Genomic DNA, 13,672 nt, shown 5'->3' on the forward strand with positions numbered 1-13,672 from the left:
CTTTAAAATTAGAAAAAGCCACAGTCATTTTCTGCAAAATGTATGCCAGCCAAAGTGATAACATACCAGAGAAACCTAATTGGTACCAATGACCATGAAAAGTCATTTGCTTTCTTGAAAGGAGCTCATTATATGCTAAATACAGCAGGATTGTGAATCACAAGCTGACTTTGAAAACCATCTGAATTTCAGGCCGTTGACATTTGGAAGCTGTAGCTCTTGGAAGGCCACTGAATATTTTCACCCTTTGAATTTTCAGCCCTCCAGGAGCTGAACATCCACTTTTTTCAGGCTCTGGCTTTATTTCCTGTTGTGCAAATGTTTTCTAGGGGGTTAATGGACTGTTGAACTAAAAAAAAAAATACCCTCATGTTTTAATTGTTTTTAAAACAGCACATAAAGAGAAAACTGTAAAAGGAAACAATAATCACACTTGCCAACCAGAAAAACCCCAAATCAACCAGCCAAAAACCAAACCCATCAAGCACTACCACCAATCCCCAAACAAAATTGAAAACAAAAGAAAAAGAAAACCAAAACAACAGCCACAAAACCCTCCAGCCTGTCCTTGATTATTGTGAAAAAAATCCTGATTTTTTTCTCTAAAAGTCAAGATATTGTTGTAAAATACAGTCAGGGGTTTGCTGAAATAGCTTCCAGGTTTTTATTACTATTTGTAAGGAATGGTTTTTTGGTATTATAACTTGTCATATGTTCCCTTCCAGAATAGAGAAGTTCACTGTTGAAAATACATCACCTCGAGAAGCAAATAACATTTCAAACCATCGGGTGCTAATTAAGCCAGAGGCACAAAACAACCAGAGAAACAAAGAAGTGAACAAAAACGAGGAGAAGAAAGCTTTGGAAGCTGAAAAATACGGATTCCAGAAAGTCGGGCAGGACAAACCATTAACAAAAATTAACAGTGTGAAGCTGAACCCTTTGGGATCCGAGTACAGGACTTTGCCCATAAGCACAATTCCAGGTGGGCACTTCAGGCCTGTGCATTTGAATGGATCTGAGAGCAAATCCGTGGGAGTGGTGCTGGCGGATGCCGGGGATGGAGCCCATCACAACGCGGTGCCGGCGCACGCGGAGTCCGAGCGGGTCATGCAGAGAACCAACTCCATGCTGCAGCTGGAGCAGTGGATCAAAATCCAGAGGGGGAAGGGACAGGAGGAGGAAACAAGAGGGTGAGTACTGGGTAATTTTATTTTTAGACTGTCTAATAAATAATACATTTGTACCCTGGTTAGCTTCTTTAGTTCTAGATCTGTGTTATATAATCGCAGTCTTCATTCTCTGTAGGAAATGCCTGGGTGACTTCTCAGAACAGAGAGAAGTCTAATTTTATTAGAATTTGAATGGTTATTAATAAACTAAAGTGTATTAATAATAAATAAAAATGGCCATAAACCTTTTTTGGGTGTTGGGCATTTCCCTGTACTAGCAGGGCGAAGGTGTCATCACTCACAAAAATTCTTTTTCCGCTTAAAATCTGTTCTTGAAATTGCCCTCACTTCTGCATTTGAGGACTTTTCAGAACAGATGTTCTTTTATTAGCATTTGGTTATTCATAAATTAAAGTATATTAATAACTCAGTAAATAAAAATGGCCATTAACCCTTTTTGGGTGTTGGGCATTTCCCTGTCCTAGCAGGGCGAAGGTGTCATCACTCATAGAAATTCTTTTTCCACTTAAAATCTGTTCTTGAAATTGCCCTCACTTCTGCATTTGAGGACTTTTCAGAACAGATGTATGAAAGTTTCTTTTATTAGAATTTGAGTGGTTATTAATAAACTAAAGTATATTAATTATAAATAACAATGGCCATAAATCCTTTTTGGGTGTTAGGCATTTCCCTGTCCTAGCAGGGCGAAGGTGTCATCACTCACAAAAATTCTTTTTCCACTTAAAATCTGTTCTTGAAATTGCCCTCACTTCTGCATTTGAGGATTTCTCAGAACAGATGTTCTTTTATAAGCATTTGAATGGTGATTAATAAGTTAAAGTATATTAATAACTCAATAAATAAAAATGGCCATTAACCCTTTTTGGGTATTAGAAATTTCCCTGTCCTAGCAGGGAGAGGGTGTCATCACTCACAAAAATTCTTTTCCACTTAAAATCTCTTCTTGAAATTGCCCTCTCTTCTGCATTTGAGAACTTCTCAGAACAGATGTGTGAAAGTTTATTTTATTAGCATTTAATTTATTATTAATAATAAATTAAAGTATAGTAATAGCTCAAATAAAAATAGCCACAAACACTTTTTGGGTGTTAGAAATTTCCCTGTCCTAGCAGGGAAAATAGGTCATCAGTCATAAAAATCTGTTCTTGAAATTGCCCTCTCTTCTGCATTTTTTGCTCACAAATTCTTATAATAATATTTTATTTGAAATTCTTTTTTAAAAAATATTCCTGGGAGCTTTTAAGCTTTAAACCAGCTTTAAATGAAGAGAGAGAGAGACAAGATTTATCTAAAAATAAGACACAGAATCTAACTTGATGCTTAAAGCTTCTCTTCTCATGAAATTAGCTATCAGGCAGTTCTAATATTGAGCTCTAGTGCTTATTCATGAAGCTTTAAAATGATGTGTGAATGATTGGCAATATTGAATGTCATGCCAATAGCAATTTCTCTGACAGAAGTGTAGGGATGTTGCTTCCAGGCTGCCTTGCAGACTAGCAGCTCTAGCAGGAAAATGTAAATGGTTTTTAATATTACATTTGATAGGAAGTATGGAGATGCTATCACAGGAGATAACTTTGAAGGACTGGAAATTAGGGATTTTGTGTATACATGGATGGCAGAGCAGAGCTTAAGAGAAACCAAGTTGAGAAAATGTGTTTCCCCCACAAGTTTCGAGATATGTACCTGGGGGCTTCTCAGTTTTTGCAAAATCTTGAAACATTTCCATGAACTTGGCTTCCACTTGCCAAGGTTGAACACTTCCTCACTGCTTTTAGCCTTTCATTACATATAATTAGGAATTGTTAATGTGGTGTTTCATGAAATGCTCATCATAAGTAGTTTGATCAAGTTCGAGCTTGCAATACAGACAGGAACTTGCACGCTGTGACATTAATCTTATTATTCAAACTTGCATAATGAGTAATAAATTAAAGTATAGTAATAGCTCAAATAAAAATAGCCACAAACACTTTTTGGGTGTTAGAAATTTCCCTGTCCTAGCAGGGAAAATAGGTCATCAGTCATAAAAATCTGTTCTTGAAATTGCCCTCTCTTCTGCATTTTTTGCTCACAAATTCTTATAATAATATTTTATTTGAAATTCTTTTTTAAAAAATATTCCTGGGAGCTTTTAAGCTTTAAACCAGCTTTAAATGAAGAGAGAGAGAGACAAGATTTATCTAAAAATAAGACACAGAATCTAACTTGATGCTTAAAGCTTCTCTTCTCATGAAATTAGCTATCAGGCAGTTCTAATATTGAGCTCTAGTGCTTATTCATGAAGCTTTAAAATGATGTGTGAATGATTGGCAATATTGAATGTCATGCCAATAGCAATTTCTCTGACAGAAGTGTAGGGATGTTGCTTCCAGGCTGCCTTGCAGACTAGCAGCTCTAGCAGGAAAATGTAAATGGTTTTTAATATTACATTTGATAGGAAGTATGGAGATGCTATCACAGGAGATAACTTTGAAGGACTGGAAATTAGGGATTTTGTGTATAGATGGATGGCAGAGTGGAGCTTAGCTTAAGAGAAACCAAGTTGAGAAAATGTGTTTCCCCCACAAGTTTCGAGATATGTACCTGGGGGCTTCTCAGTTTTTGCAAAATCTTGAAACATTTCCATGAACTTGGCTTCCACTTGCCAAGGTTGAACACTTCCTCACTGCTTTTAGCCTTTCATTACATATAATTAGGAATTGTTAATGTGGTGTTTCATGAAATGCTCATCATAAGTAGTTTGATCAAGTTCGAGCTTGCAATACAGACAGGAACTTGCACGCTGTGACATTAATCTTATTATTCAAACTTGCATAATGAGAACTCAGAAGGCTCTTTGATGAAGTTAATTTTTTTTAATTGGACTTTAAAACTTGCAACCAAACAGAAGAAAGTAGAATAGATGTGCAATTTTTCAGTTGTGAACAAGTATAAAAACCCTAAAACTGATTTCATAGTGGGAATCAAATAGAGGGAAGTGCTATTAACAATATGTTACTAATTAACAATATTTTATTCCTGAGTATAGGGAACACTTGTTTACCTACATAAGGGTGACACTGATAATATAAATGCTTTCAAATGCAGTTCTACATAAAAGCAGCAAACTAAAGGAGAATTTGCCTTGAGCTATCTTTTTTGCTATGCATGGAAACAGCCTTGAATGATGATCCAAATTTCTAATGTGTATAGTGATGTCTTTTAAATGGGGCTTCATTTAAATTTAAAATTTTATTTTTGTTCAGGGTGCCGGTTTCTGGCTGGAGACAGAAATTTAAGTAGAATCAAAGTTGGTGAATGAGAGTAGAAAAAAAGCTCTGGTTTTTGCTAAAGCTTAAGGTTGGAGTGAGAGGATCCTAAGGCTGTTTAAGACCTGTAAAACTCATAACTTGAATTTTTGAAAAAAGTAGTCTTTACTTAATGGGGGAAGGTTGCTGACTCTCCACCAAGCTGCTTTCCAGTGCATCTGTATTATTGTGTCTGCATTAGAGAAATCATGGAGGACCCAACTGAGTATCTCTGGTGTGTCAGACTGCACAAAAAATTGGGACTAATGCTAAAATGTTAACAAAGATTTTCAATTAAATGACTATGTATAAAAGAAAAAAGGATCTCTTAGCTGTCCTCAGTATAGAATGAAAAAGGTTCACTATACAACTGCTAATTTTTTTAGAGGAACAGGTTGACTCCTCAGTAGTTTGATTGCCCAGAAAAGTAATGAGAATGACAACAATGTAGATTTTAATTCTTGAAGGTGTTATCTGTTGTTTCCATGGATCTAGACATCGAGTTTGGCAAAAGCCACATGAATAAACTGCTGCCTTAAGGAAAGCAAACTTTTTAAAAACCAAAAATAAATGTGGTTTGAATAATAAATGCACACATTCCACTTCAGTATCCTTTTATTGAATTTTGCACAAGTCAGTTATGGGAAAAAAAAATGTTTTTCACAAAAGTAGGTCACTTGAGTGGTCTTTCTCAAATGTGACAAAGTACAGAGGGGTTGTTTGGTACTAAGGGATGTTTTTTGTTGCTGCTATCTCAGGATGTGAGCCTGTCTCTCTGCCTATATAAGATTAGTCCAAAATAATTAATGCCTGCAGGTTTCCATCTTCACTCTGCCACCCTTTCTTGATTCCTACATGGAAGTTCTGTATTTGGGGCCAGCTGGTATTTGTGTTTATTAGGATGAAGGGCTGTTTAGAGGCTTCAATCTGAGGATATTCACAACACTGAGGATATTCGCAGCACTGAGCCCTTGAAGGCCTAGCAGCAAAGTTCCTTTCCAAATGTGTTGGTTTGAAAGCCAGGTGTCTGCTAAGGAAGGCAGGAGCCTCCCTTGAAATGGAAAATGCAAACCCCCTCCCTCTGAATTATTATAATTTTGAAATTAAGGGGCTCTCAGGCAAAGATGTGGGAATAGGAGTAACAGTTCTTTATTAGGAAAATGAAATTACAAATGAAGTACCCCAGCTCTGACAGATGGTGATAGAGCACACACCCCTGGGCACATCTTCCCTTTCCAGCCTAAGACACCCAAACAGTCCAACTCAGACACCAGAACCACTATTGCTCCCGAGAGACAACCTCTCAAGGTGTCTGTAACACATGTGGAAGACTCCTTCTCATATGGGAGCGATTATAAGGAGCTATTTATGATGACAGATGCAGAAGTACTTTGCAACCTCAGACCCAACTGCAGCAGCCTCCCCTTGTGTGCAGGGCAGCTGGATGCTGCAGTTCTGTCTGGAGTTGGGATTTGGGTTTGACTGGAATGACATTTTTGCAAGTATCAGCAGGACATTGGTGAATCTATTCTGATTTTATTGACTTATGTAAAACATGGCTTAGTATTGAGGTGGTTGAGCTTTTTACAGTTTTCATGGTTTACCAATTGAAGATGGATTATGTTATCTTTCTAGATGTTCCAGAATACAAGTAATTGCATGCAGATTTTAAATTGATGTCTTTGCACAGTAAGAACTTCAGGCAGATTTTTTGCAAGTTCAGGATGTTTAAAGGTGCCAACAGGATTACACTGCCCATTTAACTAATAAAATGTGTGAGGAACTTCAGTGAGTGAGGTGTGTCTTGCTACTAAATGTATTCATGAAAATGTCAGGCCGTACTGTAGCTGCTGTGGGATATAAGCTACAATTCTATTCTGAAAGTTAGAAATGGAGGTCAAAAGTATCTTGTTTGGTTGGTTTTAAATATGGAGATGAACAAAAGCCTTATCATTAATGGCATATTACTAAAGAAAGTTGGAGGTATTTAAGCAGATTTGGCAACAGAAGACTAGGACTTAGAATTCCTTTTCCCTTTTTGTGATTTTTTTTTAAGAATGGGAAGTTGTCCAAAACAAAGTGGGGATAATTCTTCAGTAATTCTTGAAAAGCTTCAGAAACTGTAGCAGATTTTGTGCATAAAGCTCTTTATAGCAGTTTTCATCTTCAAAATGTTGCAGGTGATCGTAAATACTCAGCTTAATTATTTTCAGAAAAGTGTGTTTCACCATCATCAATTTCCCTGATAGTTGTTCCATAAGGATCTCACATGCATAATGCTAGTTTATCTTATCTACATAATTTCTTTAATTTTTTTTTTTTTTTTTTTGTGGCACTGAAGTAATTCAAAACCATCTCCAGGTTCTGGTGCTTCATGGTGCAGGGATTTTAGTTTGGATTAATGTGGGGTGTAGCTGGAAGCTGCTGCCCTCTCATGGCTAAATCAGGTCCAATTTGAGGCTGGTTTTGTTGTCTACAAGCAAGCATCAATCATATGCATGCTCTGTAGCAAAAGGCTTTAAGAGGTGCTCATTTGCATTTTAGATAAGGGAGGAATAAATCAGTGTTTATGACCTAGATTTTGTCCTCTGAAATAAATTAACAAGAAGTGCTTTGTCATACTTAGGCATGCATCAATCCTTAGTATAGAAAATTTTTATTTCAGCTGATGCTGAAAGTTGCTAAATGACTGTAGAACTCCAGATTTTTAATGGGGAAAAAAATTAAGGAAATAAGCATTTGAATTCATATCTGAGTTGAAAAGCAATAAAATATTATTATCAAAAAAAGACATGTATTGCTGGTTGTTTCACTTGAATGGCTGATACGGAATGGCTTGTCCTTGACAATTGCAAAATATAATTTCTTCAGACAATTACTGCAGTTTTCCCATGGACTGCTCTTAAAAGGGTTTTTTTATGCTGCTGGGGTTTTTTTATGTCTATAGTAATTGCTCAAGATTTTCGTAGGGAAACAACAGGATTGTTTTTCGCTTTTGAAAAAGTGAACATTTAAAATGAAAATATAGAAAGCATATGGAAACAGTGTAGAACTTTAAAGGTTTAAAAACTTTCACCTATCCAGCATATAGACAAGTTCCAAGATTTGATCGAAACTTGAAATCACATTTGCCAGTCCAGTAGGGTATTAGACTGGCAAACTGGTAAAAAGATGAAATATGGATTATATCAGCAAGAGCTAATCAGTGAGAAAGCATCCACTTTTGGCTGCTACAATGCATTCAGTCGGAATCATTGATTCTTGAACTGTTGCCTTGATTTTCTTGAGTGTTTTTTAAATGCCATTCAAAGTATTCTAAGGGGTGAGAGCTGGATAAACCCAACACCCAGCAAACACCTTCCTATTGCCGTAACATTAATGCTAATAAAAGAAAACTTGTGTTCCAGCATCATCTCCTACCAGACGCTGCCGAGGAACATGCCAAGCCATCGAGCCCAGGTGCTGCCCCGGTACCCAGAGGGATACAGGACACTGCCAAGGAACAGCAAGACACGTCCAGAGAGCCTCTGCAGCGTGGCTCCCTACGACAGAGCCGTGGGACCCGCGAGCGCCGAGGACAAGCGGCGCTCCATGCGCGACGACACCATGTGGCAGCTCTACGAGTGGCAGCAGCGCCAGTTCTACAACAAGCAGACCACTCTCAGCAGGCACAGCACCCTGAGCAGCCCAAAAACCATGATCAACATCTCCGACCAGACCATGCACTCCATTCCCACGTCCCCCTCGCACGGCTCCATCGCGGGTTTCCAGGGGTACTCCCCGCAGCGGACGTACCGCTCGGAGGTGTCGTCGCCCGTGCAGAGGGGAGATGTAACCATCGACCGCAGGCACAGGACACATCACACAAAGGTAAAAAAAGCTTCATTTAATAGTTAAAACTCTCATCTGCAGGGCTCTTGAATAGAATGTATCTGATCTGGAAAACACGTTGTACTGGAGTATATTTTACTATAACGGATGTTGTTACATCACTGTTTTCGTGGAGAAAGGTTTGGTTTTAAAAAGGGCTGAAAAATCTGAAGGTAGTAAAAAAGGTGGTTTTTTTAAAACACTACAAGATGAAAACATGTCCTGATATTACTGTTAATATGATAATATGTTTCCTCTAAAAAAAATAAGGAGTCGATCGGCAAATTATTCAGAATACCTCATGCATGTAGAGAACTCTAATTCCTTTCTAGCACCAAGAGGACTCAAAATCCCAGGTTTCTTTACAGATGCTGCTTTCTGTTCTTCAGCAACAAGTTTGGCAGCCTTGGGCTCCAGCAGCAAATCGAGTGTATAGTTCCTTTTTATGCCTTTGAGCTCTTAGGGGGATCATTGAAGATCAGTCTAAATGCACCCAGCCTTGGTGCTTGAGCACTGGGAGGGAGGCATGAAGAATTGTGAACCTGGGTGCCATATGTGCCACTGTGCTGCATCCAGCATGCTTGTGTTACCATGGGTTTTAATAGATTGGAAATAATTAAAATAAAATTACTCCTTCCCTTGGATGTAAAATGCTCCTGAGCATTTTTCTAAAAACTTTTTCCTTGGATGTCTTTTTTTTTTTAATACAGAGTAAAAAAAAAATCTATAACTACAACTTAAAGTAATTTAAACAACTTAGAGGTGATTATCAGGTGTTGGATTTTAAAGTTTCTAGATCCCTGTCACCAAAGGAGTAATTTTGCTTTGGCATCCTTTATGTCTCAACTGCTCTGGAAATTTAGTAATCAATGCTTCTCAATATCTGAGAAATATCACTGGGTCAGTGCTGCAGAGTTTGTATTGCTTGTCCTGTCAGCTATGTTTTGCTTCCTGATTTTTTTTTGTTCCTTGTTGAACAGTTTATGCTAGTATTTCATTTAGTATTGAGTGTCTTTGATACAAACCTTCTGTTTCCCTTGATTTTTTCATGCTGTTTGGTTTGTATTTAGTTACACAACCAGCTTTTGCCATTAACTTTAAAAACACCCCTGCCTTTAAGAGGTGGGTAATTAGAAGACTGATTGTTTGAAATCAGTAGGGTAAATTTGACATCTAAACCCCATCTACATAGAGATCTTAGGTTTTTCAGTGGCTTCCAATGGTTGGCTTTTTATTTTTCAATTCTCAAAATCCTCCTGAAACCCATCTATGACAGTGATTTGAAAATGCCACGCTGTGTCTCTCCAGAGCTCAGTCCCATCTCTGCACATTAAGCACAGTCCCAAGTTCAGAGGTGGGATGGATTTTCCTCTCCAGGGCTGTACAGCCAATATTTGTCCTATACAGTGCTACACTTCTGCATAGATAGCCATCCAAACAGAAGGTTCTAGAATTTATCCAATATTCAGTGATTCTTCTATCATGAGAAGTTAGAGCAGTGTTCCTCATAACATGTCAGTTGTTATAGGCTGGAGCATTTACCCACAAGAAGATCAATTTTTGTCATCAATATATATTTCTCATGTGCTACAAGACTGTAATCTCATCATCCCAGGCTGGACTCACATTTGCAGAATTCCTGTTAGCATTTATTACCTTTTAAGCCATTACCTTTTGTAAGCTTGCTCCCAAGTGATGAGTTAGAAAGAATATCTGGAGAAGGACATAAAAGAGCTCAAATACTCTTTATTGTGTACAAGACAGAAAGGAGACTAATGTCCACTTAGCAAATGGTCAGAGAACAAGGCTGAATTTGTAGGAGCTGCCTCGTGTGTTGGAACTGGAAAGATGAAGAAAGTCTTTTTACCCATCAAGCAATTTTATAGTGAAGTGGACTTGCTTTGAAGAAAAGGCTACTAAAGAAAGTTAAAGCCCCCCAGGAGGAGAGAGGGATGCTTTTATGAGTGGTGTTAGAGTCCAGGAGCCCAAGGCACGTGTGCATTTATCCAAGCATCCTCCTCAAGCTGGGGCTGTGTGGCCACCCTGCTCAGGAGAAGCTGCATGGTCTGCCTAAGTCAGGTCACTCTGGCAGGCAGAGGATGCTCATCTGAACTGCTTCCCAAGAGAAAAGGACTGAAAAAGAAGAGCTGGGATTTTGTTGTGGCTTTTGGTTTTGTTCTGCTGATCCTTTCTCGCCTCAAAGGATGAGGCAAAGGTGGTATTGGAGCACCTGGAAAACATAAAACAATAGTGCTCACATCCACATGCCCATTTGCATGAATCCCCTTGTGTGTGACTGTTTCAGTTTGAGAAGTCAGTGAAGGCATGGTTTGAGAATTCAGGAATGAGAACGTTGTGAGCAGATGCCAAAACTTTCTATTTTTTACAGCACGTGGTTTTGAATTGACTGCTTGTATATGTTTAAATGGCATTGCCTACTCTAAAGTAATCACCCTGCAGCTTGAAAATTTTATTTCTTATTTCTTTTCACATCAACTAGTTTTCTGTCCTGTTTTGTGTCTTTCCTTACTATTCCAAGACTTTCCCTATTATTCTTGAAATAGAAATGACATCCACAGCCCCAAGAATGCTGCACTACACCCACAGAATTTACTTTATCTAGCAATCTGCCCCTAATATTTTGAGAATCCAGTAAGACAGAAAAAGACTACCTCCCCAAATTGCTGTTGTTCAGCTGTCCTTAAATGAACTGTGTCATATGGGTTCCATTTGAAACACTGGTAAAGGAAATAAGTCCTCAATTTTTTTTTTTTTTTTTCTCACAAATCATTGTAGATGTACTTTTCTAAGGTATCTTGCCATGGCTGTGGTCCTTTTTGTGCTAAAACTGTCTGTTGTTTCCAGGCTTCCTTTAGAATTGCTTCAAAACATTTAATATTTGTGAATATTTAATATTTTTCAATGTGCTTAGCTACATTTAAAAACTACAAAAACCACAATAAATGCCTACATTTATTTAACATGCATTTAGGTGATAATTATGTACATCTAAGTGATAAGCATCCACTTTGGGGAATATTACTGGTTATATTGTTTGTGTTTTGGAAATAGAGCTGTAGTGGCAGTCTCTTGGTGTATTATCAGAAATAAATGTGATTTGTGGGTAGACCTTGCTTTTGGTCAGCACTGAAGGAGAACTGTTAATTACATGAAATATGAAATTTGGGGTATTTCTAGCATTTAGAGACAGACTACTTGAGTAACCTAGGTAGTAGATCAGTGGGGAGCATGACTGGCACAAATCACAGCAAATTTTCATGAGGGGGAAGCTGGCTTGACTTTTTGTGTTAGCATTTAAAGTTTTTGAGTCTTTAGAAATAACTGTGGATCACACTGTGCTATTTTTTTTTTTTTTTTGTGCAGCATGTCTTTGTGCCTGACAGAAGGTCGATGCCAGCAGGGCTGGGTTTACAGCCTGTTACTCCTCAGAGCCTCCAAGGCAAAACAGTGAGTTGGATTTTTATTTGGTACATCAGGGGTTTTTTAAGAATAAACCTTTAAGTATGAAGAGGCAACATAGAAATTTTATTCTAATTAAAGCTTGCTTTAAATGTAACCTTTATTTAAATTATCAGGGGAAGAAGTACTCTGTGATTCCACAGAATTCTAAGAATATCTGTAGCTGCTGAGTCAAGGTTTTCTTTGGGAAATACAGATTTATTATTTTTTAATCAGTGTTGATACATTGCTGAAATTCCTGGGAGAGGGTAGGCTACAGCACAGAACACTTATTTCTCAATTAATTATTTAGAAAATCCTGGAAGTCAAGTTTGGCTTTTTTGGAAATGTAAAAGAGTGTTTTATAAAAGGATGTCCTTTCTGACACTGTGCTGTAGTAGAGATGAAGTTCTCATTGAAGATATTTCATCAAAGTGATGTTGGTGAATATTCTCCACTTTCCTAATTGAAACATGACTCTCAGCCAAAAAATTGCCCTAAATTTATGTCACTTCTTTACCAGTTTTTGTCTCCTTTTTTTGTCATCTCTCTGTCCATCCAAAAATACCGATTGAGAGAGTTATGAATTAAGAAAACAGATTTGATTTTTTTTTTTATTTTGTTTTTGGATCCTACTGTGGGCAGCCTCGAGCCCTGTTTCCTGCACTTCCCAGCACAGATTTCTGGCACCTTCAGTGACTTTTGGGGTTGGTCTTTGGCAGCTGCAGCCTTCCAGACATTTCTTGGGTTTCATGGTCCCCTCAGCTCTGCTGGGCTGATCTCCAGAGGGACAAGCAGGTCCAGGAAACCAACCAGAAATCCACAGCAGAACAGTGCAGGGCCAGAGGAGGAAACCTGTAGGAAACCCTGAGAAAAGCTGGTGTTTCAAGAGTCCCAAGACCTGCATCAAATGCACAGCACCTGCAGCAACTTTATGAAAGTCTAGAGAGGAGCAGAAGTTGGGTTCTAAGGGCTCCTCTGTGGAAAAAAGTTTGGGTTGGAGTGCCATGAAATAAGTTATTCCTAATGCACTAAAATTGGGCTTTTTCAGAATGCACCAAAAGGAGTTTTGATCTTCAAAAAGTGGATCATTGCTCCTTTTGCTTGAAGATGCTACTTTTTGTCCTCACATTCCTAAAAATGAGACTTCCTGAGCTTTGAGTGGATGCTACTTTCCAGGCTGAAAGCACTGTTGCCTGTTTTTGGAGAAAATTCCAAAATGCCTTGTATAGCAGTCTAGATTCTTGCTCTCTGGAATTCAGTATTTTAAATCCAGGTATTGAAGGAGAGCTGTAAGAAGGAAAACTGCCATTAGACAATTTGGGTTTGGTGTTGGTTTTCCCTCAAAAGCAAATGGTTTTGCCAACTGAAGCTATGTGGAAATCCCTTGCTCCCTCTTGTGGGCTGAACTCACAGAAATGCTGGTGCCATGCTGCTTCTCAGGGATTTTTCCTCTTTATTCTGAGAAACTGGTATTCACTTTCAGCATTTTTAATGTGGGGTTCTTGGAGCTCTTTACTGCTTTCCTTTGGGGAAGTTCTGTGGCTGTGGGAGAGGGCAAGCAGGGTTTTAGGAGCTTTTTGTGTTTGGGCTTTGTTTAACTCACAGGGCTTGTGAGAAAATCCAAATGTTGGCTGAATATTTAACCTCTTGTTAGGCTGACTTCTGGAGAAGTGTAAGAAACAGAAGCAAAGAGGAATGTAACAAAAATGCTTGTGGTGTTCAGTGGTTTGTTTTCTTTGAAGTATTGCTAATAGAAATGGTTCAGGTAGAGTTTCCCAAACTGACCTAAGCTGATCAGTGTGGAATTACCTGACAAATACCCACTGGAGTTGGACTTTATTTCCATAATACATATAA

At 38.3% G+C, this 13,672-nt stretch overlaps 1 protein-coding gene across 8 annotated transcripts in view; it reads left to right on the forward strand.

Moving 5' to 3' along the window:
- The window catches only part of PLEKHA5 (pleckstrin homology domain containing A5), a 161,527-nt gene that overhangs the window by 112,131 nt on the left and 35,724 nt on the right, over nucleotides 1-13,672 (forward strand). For all 8 annotated transcript variants that reach the window (XM_041484404.1, XM_041484406.1, XM_041484405.1 and 5 more), the window contains exons 10-12: nucleotides 726-1,193; nucleotides 7,891-8,353; nucleotides 11,738-11,821. In XM_041484404.1, coding sequence (XP_041340338.1) covers nucleotides 726-1,193; nucleotides 7,891-8,353; nucleotides 11,738-11,821 — 1,015 coding nt within the window. The remainder of the gene's footprint in view (nucleotides 1-725; nucleotides 1,194-7,890; nucleotides 8,354-11,737; nucleotides 11,822-13,672) is intronic.

This window comes from Pyrgilauda ruficollis, unplaced genomic scaffold, assembly GCF_017590135.1.
Source record: "Pyrgilauda ruficollis isolate IOZ18807 unplaced genomic scaffold, ASM1759013v1 scaffold66, whole genome shotgun sequence".
In the NCBI taxonomy this organism is placed as follows: Eukaryota; Metazoa; Chordata; class Aves; order Passeriformes; family Passeridae; genus Pyrgilauda; species Pyrgilauda ruficollis.